The sequence below is a fragment of the Alnus glutinosa genome, chromosome 8, assembly GCF_958979055.1.
Source record: "Alnus glutinosa chromosome 8, dhAlnGlut1.1, whole genome shotgun sequence".
Taxonomy (NCBI): domain Eukaryota; kingdom Viridiplantae; phylum Streptophyta; class Magnoliopsida; order Fagales; family Betulaceae; genus Alnus; species Alnus glutinosa.
The window spans coordinates 28,718,581-28,734,702 of NC_084893.1; the positions used below are offsets into that span (position 1 = coordinate 28,718,581).

At 37.5% G+C, this 16,122-nt stretch overlaps 3 protein-coding genes across 3 annotated transcripts; 2 read left to right on the forward strand and 1 right to left on the reverse strand.

Moving 5' to 3' along the window:
• The first annotated feature begins 1,063 nt into the window (after positions 1-1,063).
• Positions 1,064-1,498, forward strand: LOC133876340 (uncharacterized). The gene has a single exon (XM_062314608.1). The coding sequence runs from the start codon at positions 1,064-1,066 to the stop codon at positions 1,496-1,498; it is 435 nt and encodes a 144-aa protein (XP_062170592.1).
• Positions 1,499-6,248: 4,750 nt separating this feature from the next.
• LOC133875711 (cytochrome P450 71D9-like) lies at positions 6,249-8,678 on the forward strand. Its single transcript, XM_062313920.1, has 2 exons — positions 6,249-7,292; positions 7,810-8,678. Exons 1-2 carry the CDS (start codon positions 6,351-6,353, stop codon positions 8,431-8,433), a joined length of 1,566 nt encoding a protein of 521 aa, XP_062169904.1. The 5' UTR covers positions 6,249-6,350; the 3' UTR covers positions 8,434-8,678.
• Positions 8,679-12,305: 3,627 nt separating this feature from the next.
• On the reverse strand, positions 12,306-13,854 carry LOC133875692 (serine acetyltransferase 1, chloroplastic-like). Its single transcript, XM_062313898.1, has one exon. The coding sequence runs from the start codon at positions 13,732-13,734 to the stop codon at positions 12,544-12,546; it is 1,191 nt and encodes a 396-aa protein (XP_062169882.1). The 5' UTR covers positions 13,735-13,854; the 3' UTR covers positions 12,306-12,543.
• Positions 13,855-16,122: the final 2,268 nt, after the last annotated feature.

Genomic DNA, 16,122 nt, shown 5'->3' on the forward strand with positions numbered 1-16,122 from the left:
GAGCCTGAGTCCTTGTGCCGTGCCGGCGTTACTAATTCCAAAGAAGGATGGAAGCTAGAGGATGTGTGTAGACAGCCGAGCCATCAACAAAATCACGGTGAAGTATCGATTCCCCATTCCGAGGCTAAATGATATGCTCGATATGTTAACAGGAGCAAAGGTCTTTTCAAAACTTGACCTACGCAACGGCTATCACCAAATTCGGATCTGACCCGAAGACGAATGGAAGGCAGCCTTCAAGACGAAGGAGGGTTTGTATGAATGGCTGGTGATGCCATTTGGGCTCTCGAATGCACCAAGCACATTCATGCGGGTAATGAATCAAGTGCTAAAGCCTTTCATTAGTAAATTTGTTGTAGTTTACTTCGGTGATATTTTGATATATAGCCAAAATACCGAGGAACATCTGAAGTAAGTACGAGAAGTTTTAAGTGTGTTAAGGAACAACAAGCTATAACTCAATCTGAATAAGTGCACTTTACTTACGGACAAGTTGCTTTTCCTCATATTTATTACAGGTGCCGAGGGCATACAAGTAGATGAGGAGAAGGTCCAAGCCATTCAAGAATGGCCGACGTCCACTACAGTCGGACAAGTTTGAAGCTTTCACGGCCTGGCCACTTTCTATCGAAGGTTCATTCGGAATTTCAACAGCTTGGTAGCCCTAATTACCGAGTGCTTGAAGAAAGGGCAATTTTGATGGGGAGAAGAGCAGGAAGCCAGTTTTGCCGAGATCAAGGAGTGACTGTCAATAGAGCCAATCCTAGCCTTACCCGACTTCGAGAAATTATTTGAAGTTGATTGTGATGCCTCCATTGTAGGGATCAGGGCAGTGTTGTCACAGGAAGGTCGGCTAGTCGAATTCTTCAACAAAAAATTGAGTAAAGCTCGACAAAAGTTGATGACATACAAGCTTGAATTTTATGCAGTGATCCGATCCTTGAAGCATTAGGAGCACTACCTAATCCATCGGGAATTTGTTCTATAAAGTGACCACCAAGCTTTGAAGTTCGTCAACACGCAGAACACTTTGAATTGGATGCACGCCCGGTGGATTGCTTTCATGCAGAAGTTCACTTTTGTACTGAAGCACAAGTCGGGAAAACAGAACAAGGTGGCTAATGCCTTGAGTCGACGACTGGCTTTGCTCGCGACATTACAGTTCGAGATAACAAGCCTAGAGCACTTACGGGCTCTATATGCCGAAGCTGAGGATTTCAAAGAAGATTGGGAAAAGTGCATGTCGATGCAGTCAAATGTGGACTTCCACATTCAAGAGGGATATCTATTCCAAGGAAACCAACTTTGTGTTTCCCGAACCTCTTTGCGTGAACAGATCTTGCGTGAGTTACATGGAGGAGGTCTCAATGGTCATGTGGGTCGGGATAAAACCATTTCATTGGTCTCAGATAGGTATTATTGGCCACAGCTTAAGCGAGATGTCGGCAAATTTGTGCAAAGGTGCCCTGTGTGTCAGACCGAAAAGGGAGGAACGTAGAATACCGGGCTACACACTCATTTGCCAATTCCCGAGACCATTTGGGAAGATCTAAGCATGGATTTCGTGCTCGGACTTCCGAGGACCCAACAAGGCATGGACTCTATCTTTGTAGTCGTTGATCGATTTTCCAAAATGGCACACTTCATCCCTTGCAGAAAAACATCAGACACGACACACGTAGCCCATCTCTTCTTTCAAGAAGTAGTTCGGTCGCATAGGGTGTCAAAATCCATCATGTCGGACCGGGATGTCAAATTCCTTAGCCACTTCTGGAGGACATTGTGGCGGTGGTTCGACACCTCCCTTAACTATAGCAGCATCTGCCACCGACAGACAAACGGACAGATCGAGATGACCAACCAAACTCTCGGCAATATGCTTAGGTGTGTTTCCCGAGACAAGCCAATGCAGTGGGACATCAACCTTCCTCAGGCAGAGTTCGCTTTCAACAGCATGAGTAATCGGTCCACCGGCAAGTCACCCTTTGAGATTGTCTACACCAAACCTCCAAAGCATACTCTTGACTTGGTGTCACTTCCAAGACTTCTGGGGTTGAATGTCCCAACTGAGCATATGGCTAATTGAGTGCAGCAGATCCATGTGGAAGTACGTCAGAATTTGGAGCAGGCGAATGACAATTACAAAGATACCGCTGATTCAAAGCGGAGAGCAAAGATTTTCCGCGAAGGCGACTTGGTGATGGCGCATTTGCGTAAGAACCGCTTTCCGGTTGGAACCTATGGCAAATTGAAGAGTCGAAAGTATGGACCGTTTCTGATTAAAAGGAAGATAAATGATAATGTTTATGTGGTTGAACTTCCCAAGGACATGGCCATTTCCAACACTTTCAATGTGGCTGGCCTCTTTGCCTACCATCGTGACAAGCCACTTTACGATGATTCCAACTCGAGGACGAGTTTTCTTGAAGAATGGGAGACTGATGAAGGACCACCAGAAAAGGCGCCTCGGAAGGTTCACAATGTTGTCTCGGACAATATCCGAGACAAGGAAGTTGTCTCGGACAATCTTCGAGAAGGGGTGTCTAGATCGGCACCTAGTCGAGATGTGTCGGGAGTCGACTCGGTAAAATGCCGAGATCCCACCCTGACGACGAACCAAAACCCAGCTCAGTCCCCTTCGGCAAATAACCGAGACCTAGCTCGGTAAATCGGAGCAGAACTCTCCGACGGGAGGAGCAGCTAAGCGGATCTTCTGGAAGAAACAGCCGAGCGGATTTTCTAGAGATTTTCGAGCTAAAATCATGGAAGAATTGTTGACTTCCATATTTTTAATCTTTTGATAATTATCTTGTCAATATTTTTTCCTAAATCATGGGATTACTATGTCCATCCAATCTCCTCTCATTAATGAGGATTTGATGGTATCTTTTTACCATTATTTTATTCCTTATCAGCCACTAGGGCTTCACTATAAATAGGAAGACGATGTAAGAAGCTAAAATGATCATCAATTGTCATTTTTAAATCAAGATTTTTCTTCTTCAACTTATGAGTTGAAAGTTAGTGTTAGAGAACACAGCTTCTCTTCACTCCTATCCGCCTGCGTTACGTCATATATTCTCTCCTTATTTTAATTAAGTTTTGTTGTTTACTAGGTTGGAAATATTCTCTCCTTAATTTAAGTTTTGTTTCCAACTAGGTTGGAATCTTGGTACTTTAAGAAAGAGCTTCTTAGAGTTGATGCCATCCATCAAATACTTGTATATGTTGTTTTCAATAAAGGATTAGTTGGAAACTTCTAATTTTATTTATTTATTTATTTTAAATAAATGAAAAATAAAAAAACTGAATTGAAGTTGTTTTCAATTAAGGATTTGTTGGTGTTAAGGTATAGTTGGAACCTGTTAAAATTAAAAAAACGTAAGTGTAAATTTATTTATTTATTTTTTCTCTCTCTCAAACTTTCACCCAATTAATTTCACTTACATTTTGAAACCACGACTCACCGCAAGTTCGTAACTGACCACGAACCATCCTTTTGTTTCGAGCTATGGCTTACTTGTAAAAACTTCAACACGAAGTTTTTCCATTGCGGATCATCATAGGTATAATTCCTTATATTTTCCTTAAAACAATTAATGGTTCTTGCCCTAATAGTAGGGAAAACATTGGTGATCAATATTTTGTTGTGGACCATTTTAGTAAGATTTTTTCTACTACAAATCCTTATCTTGATGATGATCTGACTGATTTTTGGATACTGTGATTATTGATGAGGATAATTTTTTTTTGTGTGCCCTCCTAATGATTCAGAAATTTTTCAAGCTATATCATCTCTACTGGGTCTTAACAAATCCCCTGGGCAAGATGGTGTTCTATAAGACCTACTGGCCAATAGTCAAAACCAATGTCATCACTTTTGGGCAATCTTTCTTCAGCTTCAGATGGGGCTTTATATATGCTCAAGGATTTTAACCATACACATCTTGCCATTACCAAAAAAATAAATAAATAAATAAAAAGGTTAAATAAAAAATTAACCCCCCCTCCCAAAAAAAAAATAATAAAAAAAATTGGGGTAGCCCTAACCACCCCCAAAGCGTTAAGCCACCTCTTTTTTCTTTCTGTTTTTTTTTTTTTTTTTTTTTTTTGGTACCTTAGGGAATTCTTGGTGTTCTGCTTGATTACATTAATTATTTTATTTTATTCTTTTCGCTTATTTGCGATCCGAAAATATTAATTTGTCATAACAAATTGGTATTCATAGTCTTAGGAAATATTCTCAATAGTTAGTAAATGAGCTTATTTAACTCATACAAGCCCATTTACTTATATTAAGTCTTGAAAAACCAACTACATTTGAAGATGAATGCTAAGGCACATCATTGACATCAAGAAGCAAAGGCTAAGGCCCATCAAGAATTTCACAAGAAGCCGAATTATCTCGGAAGCATGAAATCCCAAGATATTGGATCTCGGGTAGAATGGAAAGAAATCTCAAAGTTAAGGAATCAGTTTTCACCTTATTCGGATTAAACAGTTAAAGTCTCATCTATAAATAGGTACACACCACTAGGTATTCTTCATATGATTTATTGATTATAAAGACTTGATTTAAATTCTCCCAAAAGACTAAACATCGGAGTGGGACCGCCTGACACTTCCGGAGAGTTCATTTGCTAATATTTATTGTTTTACAGGAGTAAATGAAGGACTTTATCAAAACTTGTGGCACCATACTGAAAGCTGTTCGAACACAGCAATTTAATTATATTAATTTGTCATGACAAAATAAGAGTTGAAACAAGCCTTAACTCACGCCACTTATACTATCCTACAATCATAAATTCTCAGCCCTTGTCCATTTGGAGGGATCCCTCATATTTAGGATTCAAGGCTCCCAAACTGCAACAAACGGCTATGATACATAGAACAAGTGCTACAAGTTAATAAGGTCTTAATCGCAACTCGTCGTGGCCGGCATAGTTGTTTTTTGTGATGTCTTGTCTCTGTGTTTTTAGTTCGATCATCTATCTTAATTAGTACTTAAATACCTCTTGCCAGCTCCGTAGAAAATATAAACCAAAAGTTACACAAATGCCTTCACTCATGAAACCAAAGCTTCTTATCAGATTTTTTTTTTTTTTTTTTTTCTGTTATCAAGTTAAAAATATTAACAAAGTACTAAAAATATAAAGAACTCTTTTTTAAAAGAAAACCACTTCACATTTTTGTCGTTCCAAAATATTTTTTCAAACAAAAATTAAAAAACACCCCTAAAACATTTTTTTTTTTTTTTTAAAAAAAAAAGTGTTATGATGTGACTTAGGATTTTACATGGTTTACTGGAGCGGCACGTTCAAACTGAATTAGGACGTGCTTGGAATGAGCTGTTCTGTAAGACCGTAGTTCGAACTTGATTGGAACACAACTTAGAACGAGCCATATTGCCAGTCTTAGAACCCTCCAAAAACACACCTCGTTTGAACGGACTACAAACAAGATTTAGAACAAACAACACTGCCAATCTTCTAATTTCTTCAAAATAAATTTCAGCTTAACAAGTCTTTTGTAGGTAGATACCTTTGAAGTTGGCTGATTCCCGAAACAGTTTTACTTTTTAAACAGTTCCTCAAAAAGGTTTTCACTTCGTCACCAAATCTGCATGTTATTTATTATATGTTTATTCTGATTGTGGTGGTAATATCTGTGTTATTTAACAAAAGGAAAATTGCACCATTTATCCATGTGGTTGACCAAAATTGTAAATTGCTTCTTTTAGTATCAAAATTAATTTAAAGATTCTTGTTTAATTTACAAATAGCTCACTAGAGTCAAATTTCGTTAAAAATTTTGACATATTCTGTTAGGCGCCACTCAGGGCTAATAAGACGGCGACACGTGTCAATCGTAATAAAAAAATAAAAATATTAAATATATAAATAAATAATACTTAAAAATTTATTAATTTAAAAAAAAAAATTAAAAAAGAAAAGGGGTGGCTGGCAGCCAACCCTTTACTATTTTATTTTTTTTTTTTAAAAAAATATTTTTTAAGTATTATTATTATTATTTTTATTGTAATTGACACGTGTCACCATTTTATTGGAGCTGATATGGTGCCTAACGAAATTTGACTCTTGGAAGTGATTTATAAATTAAGCCAACTACAAGGATGTATGAATTAATTTTGATTAAAAAAAAAAAAAAATTATAATTTAGATAAACTACAGGATTAATAGTGCAATTTTTCATTTAACAAACAAGTCTAGCTTAATTGGTGCAAATTAAGACCAAGTAGCTGGGGAATCAACATACCGATCATGTAGAAGATCGACAAACCAGAAATCAAGATCCCAAGGCTCCACAGTTTGCATAAATATGGATGCATGAGAGATGCAGTAAAGCACACTTTCCTCATGGTCATGGAGCTCCAAGTGTTCTCCTTCCCTATCCTGTTCACCTTCTTTCTCTTTATGTTTGCAGTAGTGAAAATAACGAAGAGATTCAAAACCAACTCAACTTCAAATCTACCTCCAGGGCCATGGAAGCTACCTGTCATAGGAAACTTGCACCAGTTTGTTGGCTCTCTTCCCCATCGTGCATTAAGAGACTTGGCCAATAAACATGGACCTCTCATGTACCTTCAACTAGGAGAAGTTCCCACCATTGCTGTTTCATCTCCAGAGTTAGCCAGAGAGGTGATGAAAACCCATGATTCTATCTTTGCAACGAGGCCAACCATTCTGGCTTCAGAAATCATGTCCTATGATTCTTCCGACATCGTCTTTGCTCAATATGGAAATTACTGGAGACAGCTGCGAAAGATTTGTGTGTTAGAGCTTTTAAGCTCAAAACGTGTCGAATCTTTCCGACCAATTAGAGAAGAAGAGATATCAAACCTCGTTAAATGGATTGCTTCAAAAGCAGGGTCTTCTATCAATCTTACGGAGAAATTGTTTTCAACCATGTCTGTCATTACTGCAAGGGCGGCCTTTGGTAAGAAATGCAAAGATCAAGAGAAATTCCTGTCAGCTGTGTTGGAAGCTTTTAAGGTGGCTGGAGGTTTCGAGATTGCTGATGTTTTTCCTTCTTTTAAACTGCTTCATCTGATCAGTGGGATGAGAATAAAACTTGAGAGGATGCATCAAGTGGCTGACAGGGTGTTGGAAAACATCATCAATGATCATAAAGAGGCCAAGGCAACAACAACAAAATCAGGAGAGGCTGCGACCACAGAAGATTTGGTAGATATTCTCTTAACGACCTTTCAGGAGCATGGCGACAGTGAGTTTTCCTTAACTAACGACAACATCAAAGCTGTAATCCTGGTAATTATATTCACCTTCTGCTCATATGATGCATGCTTTTGTAATTCCCACCGGAATTTCACCTTATTTGTATCGACACACCCCTCAACGACACAATATTGTCAGTTTTTTTTCTCTTCCGAATCAAACTTCCCCTTAATTGCGGAGTTTTAATAGGTTTATAGTCATCACGGCTTTAAAACGTGCTATATTAAGAATGCATGGTGCGAATATATATATATATATATATAAACACATCTCTATTCCCATACCCAAGAAATGTGAGACGTCACATTATTTTTGCTTCCTTAAGTTGATAAGGAGTGATGAATTTGATCATTTAATTTATATTTCAATACTCGTCTTCACGTGTAAGCTCAAACTCCTCTATAGTAAGTGAAACCCAATACGTGAAATATTTAATTAAAATAGAATTAGGAGAATGACGGAGTCGAGGTTTGCTTTATTTATTTCTATTAATTGCTTCAATCTTTTTTTTGGGAAGCGAATGAATCAAACATCATTGATCCCCTTTCAGGACATGTTCAGCGCTGGGAGTGAGACGTCAGCCACAACCATGACTTGGGGAATGGCAGAAATGATTAAACATCCAACAGTGATGATGAAGGCACAAGCTGAGGTGAGAGAAGTGTTTAATAGAAAAGGGAAGGCCGATGAAACAGCCATGAATGAGATGAAATATTTGAAGTTAGTTGTTAAGGAGACCCTGAGATTACACCCTCCTGCTCCTCTGCTAGTTCCCAGAGAATCTAGAGAGAGGTGTGAAATTAATGGGTATGAAATTCCTGCCAAAACTAAAGTAATTGTTAATGCTTGGGCAATTGGAAGAGATCCCAAATATTGGAATGAACCAGAGAAGTTTGATCCAGAGAGGTTCCTTGATAGCACTATTGACTATAAGGGGACTAATTTCGAATTTATCCCGTTTGGAGCCGGAAGGAGGATATGCCCCGGCATGACATTTGGCCTTGTGAATGTTGAGTTCGCACTTGCAATGTTTTTGTACCATTTTGATTGGAAACTTCCCAATGGAATGAAGAATGAAGGCATGGACATGACTGAGACCACCGGCCTCACAGCAAGAAGAAAAGCCGATCTGCTCTTGATTCCCACTCCATATTATCCGATGCCGGTTGAATAAGCTCAAGAATGGTTACTTACAAAAAAATAAATAAATAAATAAACAAAAAGAAAGCTCAAGAATGGAAGATTTTGGGGAGAGATGTTTCATTGCTCTTTGGATCTTCTTCATGCATGCATGCATGCTTTATCATCGTAACCATGTCATGTACAAATCTATTTCACTGTGTTAGTGGATCTATAGTTCTTTCAGAAGTTTTGTGGTTCCTTCTTTGTCCAGACTCTATGAATAACAGGTTATAGACATTTATCGTTGTCGTAAAAAATTTTACCAAACGAGAAACTGCCATGAATTAACGACTACATTAGCATGCAAACATGCAGTTAATTGGTTTTTAATGCTACAAGTACAACCCCTTTACAACTTTTTTACAGCTTGTTATCTTAAAGTTTTTCCAATAGCAGCTAGCATTAACAGTGTGAAGACATCTAGTATCAACTTTAATTTATATTACCATTAAAGTTACTGAGAACAGTAGCTCTCACCTCAAATTGGGACATTAATTAACCAGTAATTAATTTTCAGTACGTCTCCGGTCTCCCACGACGTAAGTAGGGAGAGAGGATCCCATGTCTTAGACCACTAGATGGGTAAAATTCCCAAAAGGGAATCCATCAAGCAGTATTGAAAAAGAAGAGTTGTCTTACCCCATGGAGGCATTTTGGGTGCAACATACATGGGTTATTTTCCATCTAATAAGATAGAAATGATCAACGAATGGACAAACTTACTGACAGTTGAAACTTTGGAAGGGTCATTTAGTACAGGATAAAACCAGAATTTTTGGTAAGGGAAGACAAACTTGTATAATTTTTTTACATCAAAGTACTTATTCGATTCGAAATTAAAATTTCAAATTTTCATGATATCACAAACACACAATAGTATAAACTACTAGTAAAATAAACTAAGCATAATTTATAGGGTTTAAGAAAAATGATACCTTTGAGCGTAGACTCTTTCTCCTAATAAGATTTCCCAAAACTTCAAACAACAACAATAATAAAAGTCAAGTCATAACAATGTTATAACGTGAAAAGCCTAAATGATAAACCCATTTAAAAGTCGAAACATATTTGACCAAATATATGAAAGAAAAAGGCTCAAGGTGCGAGCCCCTACCTGAAATAGAGGAAATAACACATTCTAAGCTTGATTAAGAGATATATAGGTGCCAAGACCATGAATAGAGTAATGAAGTCCAGTATTTACAACAACAAAAAAAAAAAAAAAAAAAAAAAAAAAAAAAAAATGAGTCAAACTTAAAAGATTAGAGACAAGATCAAAAAATGAGTCAAACTTAAAAGTGGATAAAGTGTATTTTTTTTTTTCCCCATAATTGTTTTTTTTTTTAAAAAAAAAAAAAAACAAAACAAAAAAAAAAACAAAAAAGAGCAGTGAAAAGCAATCGGCAGCTTCTGTCTTTAACTATGTCGCACAGCACATACATACAGAGTCTCTCTCACTTCACTTGTTCAATGAATGGCCGAATAGTAACTTTTTATAGGATTGAAAGGTGGCTAAAAGAGAATTATTCTCTAAAAGAATAAAAAATAAAAAATCTATTTTCCTTTCTGTTTTATTCTCAAAACACCTTTTTAACTTGAACACAAAAAATACCTTCTAAAATGGTTTAGCAAACGCACCCGTCTCTCTTTCTCTTGTTCAATGAATGGCCGAATAGTTTAGTATCTTGTTTGTTAAACTTTTTCTCTTTCTTTTTTTAACTTTAACTCAAAAAAAAGTTAAAACATTAACGAACACTCTTAAGAAGGGATATCAAACTTTTTATAGGAGTGAATCTGATAGGCGGCTAAAAGATCTCCTAGTTATGGTATGAGAAGGAGAAGGAAACACGCCACTACTTATCCTCCTTGGAGAAAGAAAAAACATAAGAGCAAACTTGGGGCCCACGATGATGAAAATCAAGTCACACCTCACGTCACAGTAAACATGAATGGAGTGATTAATTAATTTGGTAGCTCTCTGAATTATTTTCATGAGGGAGGGAGGGAAGGGTTAAGGCCTGGGAGATTTGATAATTGGCTGCTGACACCCTATGCAGACTCAGCAACATGCTGTAAATTTCAATGCAAATGCGTTAAGTATTATTAAACCTTCTAAGTTTTAATTAATTGAATTTGCTCTCTCTTAGCTCTAAGTCAAACCCAGAAGCTTCTATTATAGCTCTCACCAGATAAGTAATTAATGTTAGAAACATTCCAAGAAGTCCTGGAAATAGAGCAGTTTAAGATAAGTTTGCATATTGACAGATTCTGCAAGATAACTATATACAGAATCAGCTTTTTTAAGGAAGCATATATATTTTCATTCATATGGGCGTTTCTTTAAATTCACCCAGTTTATTTTTCCTTTTTCTGGCTTCTTTGTCTTTGGTAATCATGAAAAATAAGTAGGCTAAAATTAGTTCATGTACCCTTGATATGTTGCAACTGATAACTAAGTGCCACCCTCTGAATGCTCATCCACCCCTCTGCAAGTGGAAACATTGTCAGTTTTCTAATCGCTCGGGGCAGCCTTGCCAGTTGCCAATGCCAGGACTAACTTTACCAGATGAAACAAGAAACAAGTTGGGAAACTGGCAGAAACAAGTAGCCGCTTCCGACCAAAGTTATTATGGCAGGAATTTAGACATCGGCAACTTTGGTCGGAAGCGGCTACTTGTTTCTGTCATACATTTCCACCTAAATTTTCTTCTCTTTTCATCCATAGCCTTAACAATTATCTCAGGGTGGCCCTATGACATGTCAAATATAGCAAGACTTTCAGATTATGCATAATTTTGCATACTCTTCTTCCCTTCTGGAAAAAATCACATAATCCAAAGTGTAATCCCAGTTGTGAAGAGGAGCAAATGGCTCATTTTATACACCCATAACTTCTCTGCTCCAACTACCTCTCCTCCCCATTCTCTCAACTAGATGTCACAAAGTACTTGCATGCCCCAACTGCTTATGGCTACACGGTTTTTACTTCCATTCTGACAGGTGGTGAATAAACCATATCCTCTCATAGGAGGATTACGAAAGCTAAACAATCACACAGTACTCCTCTTTGTTGCAGTAATATTGTACTCATCTTCAGTTTATCAATGACTAAAATCTTATCCATCTACCTTTTATTCAGACTAAACCTTTCTCCAAATCTTCATCCATGATCGTCAAAACTTTGACTTGGCACAATTAAAGCTGGACTACTTCCCCCAGCAAATAAAAAAGTGGAACTTAATTCCTTCATTCCTTCCCTAAGACACTTTGATATACTACCCACAAGCAGATATTGAATGACTACCAAAAGCATAGAAACAGAGGTCGACTACTTAGAAAATGATAGATGTCTGCCAAAAGCATATCTCAGTAGTAGAAGAAACAAATCACTCAATTTCTCCCACAGCGACCTAGTGCCCTGACCCTTTTTCAATATTATTCAACTAGGCAGAAAGGGGATGTCTGGGACACTCCCATCTGCTTCCCCGACCAAAACGAAACCTCAAATAAAGTGGAGATGGGGATAGGGTTGACCATTCACAACAAGCAACCGACTTCACCAAATTATGGACTTCAAAATTAGCTAATCCAAGTATATGACAGACCAGAACTCCATATCCTTCAGAATGGGACACATATCATAAATTGAAGACTCAATAAGCCAAGAGGCTTTTCAACCCAGTTGCAACTGGCCTTATAACCGAAACTGAATCACCTTCGAGAATCATGCTATTCACAAATCATGGATCGCATATCATAGATCAAATACTCAACCTTGGATGCACAAAATCACATCCTGATCATAAAAAACAATAATAGAACTAATAATAATAATAAAAGAATAAAGAAAGCTGGATATCATCCTACGACAAGAACAAAATACTATATATTGCAGCACATGATCACAGTCATGGCAGGTTGTAATATTACAAACGCAAAACAACCCCTCAACATACATAGGCTACATAGCAGCTTCGGGGCACCCTGTTTGCAACTAGGAGAACTTCAGTTCTCACTTACAACACAAACAAAGAAACCCCGGTTTTAAGAAACTAATCAAAATGCAAAAGGAGCATAAACAAAAATTAACTGAGACAGGACCCTAAATAACATAATCAGACCACTCATGAATATGTGAAGTATGGTCCATAGTTAAACCAGGAATCTTATCAAGCTTAACTGGATTGTCCTTCCCCCCAACCAACCTAGCTGGGTTCCCAACCGCTGTTGTCCTAGGTGGAACCTCCTTGAGCACAACCGAACCAGCCCCAATTTTAGCCCCATTCCCAATCCTAATATTCCCCAGAATACAAGTCCCTGCCCCTATCAACACCCCATCACCAATCTTTGGGTGCCTGTCCCCACACTCCTTCCCACTCCCTCCCAATGTCACATTGTGTAAAATTGAGACATTGTTCCCAATCACAGCCGTCTCTCCGACCACCACACCGGTGGCATGATCGAGCAATATCCCGCGTCCGATCTTAGCTCCCGGATGGATATCCACAGCAAAAACCTCAGACACCCTGTTCTGAACCAATAAAGCCAAGACCTTCCGACCTTGTGACCACAGCTTATGTGCCATCCTATGTGCTTGGCAAGCAAGAAACCCTTTGAAATTCAATAAGCAATGCACGTAGCTTATACAAGCTGGGTCCCTCTCCTTCACTGCTCTCAGATCATCCTTCACGGCCCTCATGATTTCCTGATCCCCTCCAAGCACCCCCACGAAAAGATCGAATAGGGTGCCACTAGGAAGACTCGAATTGCTCAGTTTCATTGAAAGATGATTAGCCAACGCGCTCTCCAATGAACTATGCAACAAGATCGAGTTGTAATAGTAATTTGACAATATGGGTTCCTGCTCCACATCAAAACGAGCTTCGTCTTGCATTTTCAGCCATAGATCAACCTCGCTGTCTTCATCTTCGTCTTGATCAACCTCGTCTATGTTCGTATCCGGGTGTATGATTTTCGACCGATCCGGGCAAATGGGTACGCAGGAAACGTGATCCGGGAAACTGGGTCGGCAGAATTCCACGTAGTTGTATTTGTTGTCGTCGATTTGAGAACTGTTTGGGTCTCGGGAAAGTGGGTTGGGTTCAGTTATGGAGGTTCTTGAAGCTCCAACACAAGCGGCCATCGAATTCTTGTGTTGTTTGGGGACCGTGAAAATCGGTGTTAAAGAATGGGGGGGAAACTTGGGTGAGGGAACATTTGGGATGGATAGCAAAGGGGAGGTTTTGTTATATAAGGAAAGGGACATGCGGCGAGTTAGGACCGGAACTTTCATGGGAAATCATTCAAATTTTCTCGGGAAAATGTTTTTTTTTTGTATGAAAATAATAAGATAAGAAAGTAATATGGTTTATTCGGATATTCCGTTGAGAAAGGCTGGTCTCCTGCATCCAGCGAGCGGAAGAGGAATATTTAAAGAGTTCTAAAGAGGAAGCCTTCATTGCTTACCAAATCAAAGAGTGGTGGTCTGGTGGACCCTCTTAGAATTTTTTTTTTTTTTTTTTTTTTTTAATGTTTATAAGATGCCAAACTAAGATTGACATGTGAAAGTGGCATCATTACGAGGTAATATGTTATATGTGAGTATACACTTACAGTAATATTTTTTCATATATATTCATATATAAATTGTTGATACAATAACCACACGCTAAGCATTCAAAAGAAGTTGGAAAAAAAAAAAAAAAAAAAAAAAAAAAAAAAAAAAAAAGACAAAAGATTCGAGATTTCTACTAGAAGTCGGCAGAACAGCCCACCAAAAACAAAAATAAATTATTAGAGATATCAAACAGAGATTTGGCAGAATCACTTCTGATGCTTAAGGTAATCGGCATAGAAGAGAAAACAAATCGACAGAATATAAGGGTTACGAATAAAGGCTTGTACGTTGTTCCACCTTTCTCTAGTAGGACTCCCATGGCACCACCCCTAGTAGATGGTCCTTATAAGCCTTTACTAGTTGGATAGTTCAACAATGTTAGGGTCCAAAGAACCATAGGATAGACGAGTCTTATAGGCCTAACAAGAAGGGGAGTGCTATATTTATCTTCTTTTTTTTTTTTTTTTAAAGTTAATCTCAAATGATGTGTCAATCATGAATAAGATCTACTATTTCGAAAAATGTGACTTAACTATGTGTCGGTTTATAAGAATTTTCCCTAGTAGATGAGTTCTCAAATGGGTGAGTTTTAAAGGCCAGCACGGCTAGGTGCACCACATATGATTACAAAGTAAAAGGAATTTCATATCAATTGGGGACGATGAATTTCCTCCCTTTGGAATAAGAGCGGCAAAAACTCTCTTTTGTAATTTTTTTTTTTATCTTATTTCCCTTTTTCCCCTTTGATTATAAAAAAAGAACAAAAAACTTGGGGCCAATGAGAAAAGGGAATAAGAATAAAAGAATATATTTGAAAGGTCGTTGAATAAATCATATACCCCATTCCACTTTGGAAAGGATGTTCTAGCGACGACATTAAAGCATTGATGTATGTAAACAAATAATAGAATACTCATGGATGATAATACGAGTGTTGCATGTGATAGGGTAAGAACACTTTTTTAATTTAAGTTTTTAATATTGTGGCGTGCTACTTCAAATGAAATTTATTATGCCAATTACTAAATAATTAAATTAGTCGGTTAAATTTTATTGTTTAATTTTGCACGAGTACTGTTAAAGATTATTTAACTTTTATTACAACTCTCTTATAAACTGACGTGAGAGTCCACCGCGTGATACTCATTTAGACGATCACAAGAGTTTGTAAATAAATTGTAATAAAATTTATAAAAGTAATGCTATATACTATATTGACATCAGATCTCACTGGCTAATGTAGCATTGCCCATTAGCCACTAGATTAGTCCTTATTAAAAATAAATAAATAAATAATTAAAGACCGATAAATGCTTCCACATCACTGATTAGCCAAATGAAATAGAATAAGATACGTAGCATTATTCAAATTATACTACTCTAAACATTTTTCATACAAAACATATCTTTTCCACTTTTTTATTGTAAAATTACTTTAAAAAAAAAAAAGAAAGAAAAGTACACGAATATATCATATATCATTCCACTTCCATAAAAAATGCTTGAGTAGGGACATTAAAGCATCAACTTTTGTAATGGGGCAGACCTAGTTTGTGGATACTGACGGTGGTTTGTGGTGGCTGGATACTGCTTGGTGTCTTGGGAGATGGTGTGTGCGTTGTACCCACCGACTCAGGCGATGGTTGGTTCCTTTTCTGGTGATGGCAGTGGCTGTTTTCTGTTTGGTTTTTGTATATTCTTTCTTTTCACAGTATATCTTTTGCAAATTGCAATAGGCTGATTTTGTATGGACTTTTATCTTTAGGTGGGTTGTGCTTTAAAATTTGTAGGTTCATATCTTATTAGTCTATTGTATTTGATAGCTGCTTTAAGTCAGGTTTTATCCTGACTTAGTGGGTGGAGATTCTTTATCTCTGGTCACTAAGATGGCCTTTGAGCTGTGCTTTCGCCTTCGGGCGTCAGTTTTCACCTTCTGTTTTATGCTGGGTTTGTAAAATCCTATGGATGATTGTATTCTCCTTTTGAGGCTATTTTTGTATTCCCCTTTTGGAGCTGTTGTCTTCTAATGAAGGTGATGTTCAAAAAAAAAAAAAAAAAAATACC

Bases quoted from the DNA above. Each gene is read 5' to 3' on its own strand.
- LOC133876340 (XM_062314608.1), top strand. From the start codon at position 1,064: ATGCAGAAGTTCACTTTTGTACTGAAGCACAAGTCGGGAAAACAGAAC.
- LOC133875711 (XM_062313920.1), top strand. From the start codon at position 6,351: ATGAGAGATGCAGTAAAGCACACTTTCCTCATGGTCATGGAGCTCCAA. The intron at 7,293-7,809 runs GTAATTATATTC...ATCCCCTTTCAG, and splicing joins ACATCAAAGCTGTAATCCTG to GACATGTTCAGCGCTGGGAG.
- LOC133875692 (XM_062313898.1), bottom strand. From the start codon at position 13,734: ATGAAAGTTCCGGTCCTAACTCGCCGCATGTCCCTTTCCTTATATAAC.